Source organism: Buceros rhinoceros, unplaced genomic scaffold (genome assembly GCF_000710305.1).
Source record: "Buceros rhinoceros silvestris isolate BGI_N320 unplaced genomic scaffold, ASM71030v1 scaffold24405, whole genome shotgun sequence".
Taxonomy (NCBI): domain Eukaryota; kingdom Metazoa; phylum Chordata; class Aves; order Bucerotiformes; family Bucerotidae; genus Buceros; species Buceros rhinoceros.
This window is the reverse complement of record NW_010413744.1, coordinates 1-1,422: the sequence shown is the minus strand read 5'-3', so window position 1 is coordinate 1,422 and position 1,422 is coordinate 1. Positions and strand designations below refer to the sequence as shown.

General features: G+C 46.1%; 1 protein-coding gene across 1 annotated transcript in view; it reads left to right on the top strand.

The window, feature by feature from the left end:
* The window catches only part of RALGAPB (Ral GTPase activating protein, beta subunit (non-catalytic)), a gene marked incomplete at its 3' end in the record, with an annotated part of 31,474 nt that extends 31,321 nt beyond the window's left edge, over positions 1-153 (top strand). Inside the window, exon 17 of the mRNA XM_010136878.1 lies at positions 4-153. Within this exon, the coding sequence (XP_010135180.1) occupies positions 4-153 (150 nt within the window). The remainder of the gene's footprint in view (positions 1-3) is intronic.
* Positions 154-1,422: the final 1,269 nt, after the last annotated feature.

Below are 1,422 nucleotides of genomic sequence, written 5' to 3'. Positions count from 1 at the left end.
AAGAGAGCGATCAGCTCGGTGTGCAGCTACATCGTGTACCAGTGCAGCCGGCCAGCCCCGCTCCACTCCCGCGACCTTCACTCCATGATTGTGGCAGCGTTCCAGTGCCTCTGCGTCTGGCTCACTGAGCACCCTGACATGCTGGACGAGAAGGTGAGACCCTCTCGTGTTCCCACTGAGCCCTCCAGGTTGTAAAGGCTTCCGTGCCCGACCTGCCTGTTCTTGGTACTGTGAAATAATGCGGTTTTCCTCGGTTCCAGAAGCATACCTGTGATTTCAGTAATAGTTTCTGTGAAAAATAGTTTTGAATTTTGATTTCTGCTCTTTATTTACCAAGAATGTTTTTGGCTTTAAAGTTATCTTTCATATTGCTGAGAATGTCGTGATCTTTTTTCTTGCTTTGTGAAACTGGAAAAAGAGAGAGAATAAAGAAAACCAGAGCGAACAGGAACTGAAGGGAGGGCCTGGGAACTGGAGCTGTCTGTACAGCACAGCGACCTGCTGCAGAGCAGCTTTGCTCACAGCCACGGCTCTTCTCCTCTCGCAGCCCTTACCCGACTAGAGCATCTTCTAGACTTACAGAGTCCCTCGGATGCTCATATTTTGACAATCGTAGTTTGCTTCACCAAGAAATCTTTTTTCTAGAAAGTGAGCAGAGCATTGTTCAATCCAAGATAGAAATTGCTTGGGATGGTTGAAAAGAGCAGGAAATGAGAAGCCTGTTTCCAGCAGCCTTCTGTCCTGCTGTTCAAAAAAAAGACAACAAATTTGCATATTTCCATTGCTGGTCTCCTTGCAGGGACAGCTCAGTGATCTTTCTACATCTTATACATAACGTATGTTAAAGTATTGGATCATGTTTTAATATAATTTTAAATAGAACATGTATTTTACATATATATTTGTATTTTGTTTATATATTCTGTAACATATATAAAAATATGGATATTTTTTGAAAATGAAAATTGAAACTCTACAAACAGGACTTCAAATGGAGATGCTTTCTGCACGTACTTCAGGATCCTGGGGTGGCAGTAGGTGACTGGGACAGGATGGGTTCCCCGGCGTGGCGCAGCGTGGGTTGGTTTGTTCAGTTGCATAATGATTTATGTCACAGAATCACTGACTTGTTTTGATTGGAAGAGACCTTTGAGATCATGGAGTCCGACTATTCCCCCAGCACTGCCAGGTCACCTCTGAACCACGTCCCTCAGCACCACCTTGATGTGTCTGTGAAACCGCTCCAGGGATGGGAACTCCACCACTGCCCTGGGCAGCCTGGGCCAGGCCTGAACAGCCCTTTTGGGGTGAAAATTTGTCCTAATGGACGTTGCTGCTGGAGGGTGCCCCAGTGGAGTGGCTGTGCTGGAGGTGTTGATCTGTGCTGGCTACTCTTGGTGTGCTTGTAGCTGAGATGGACAT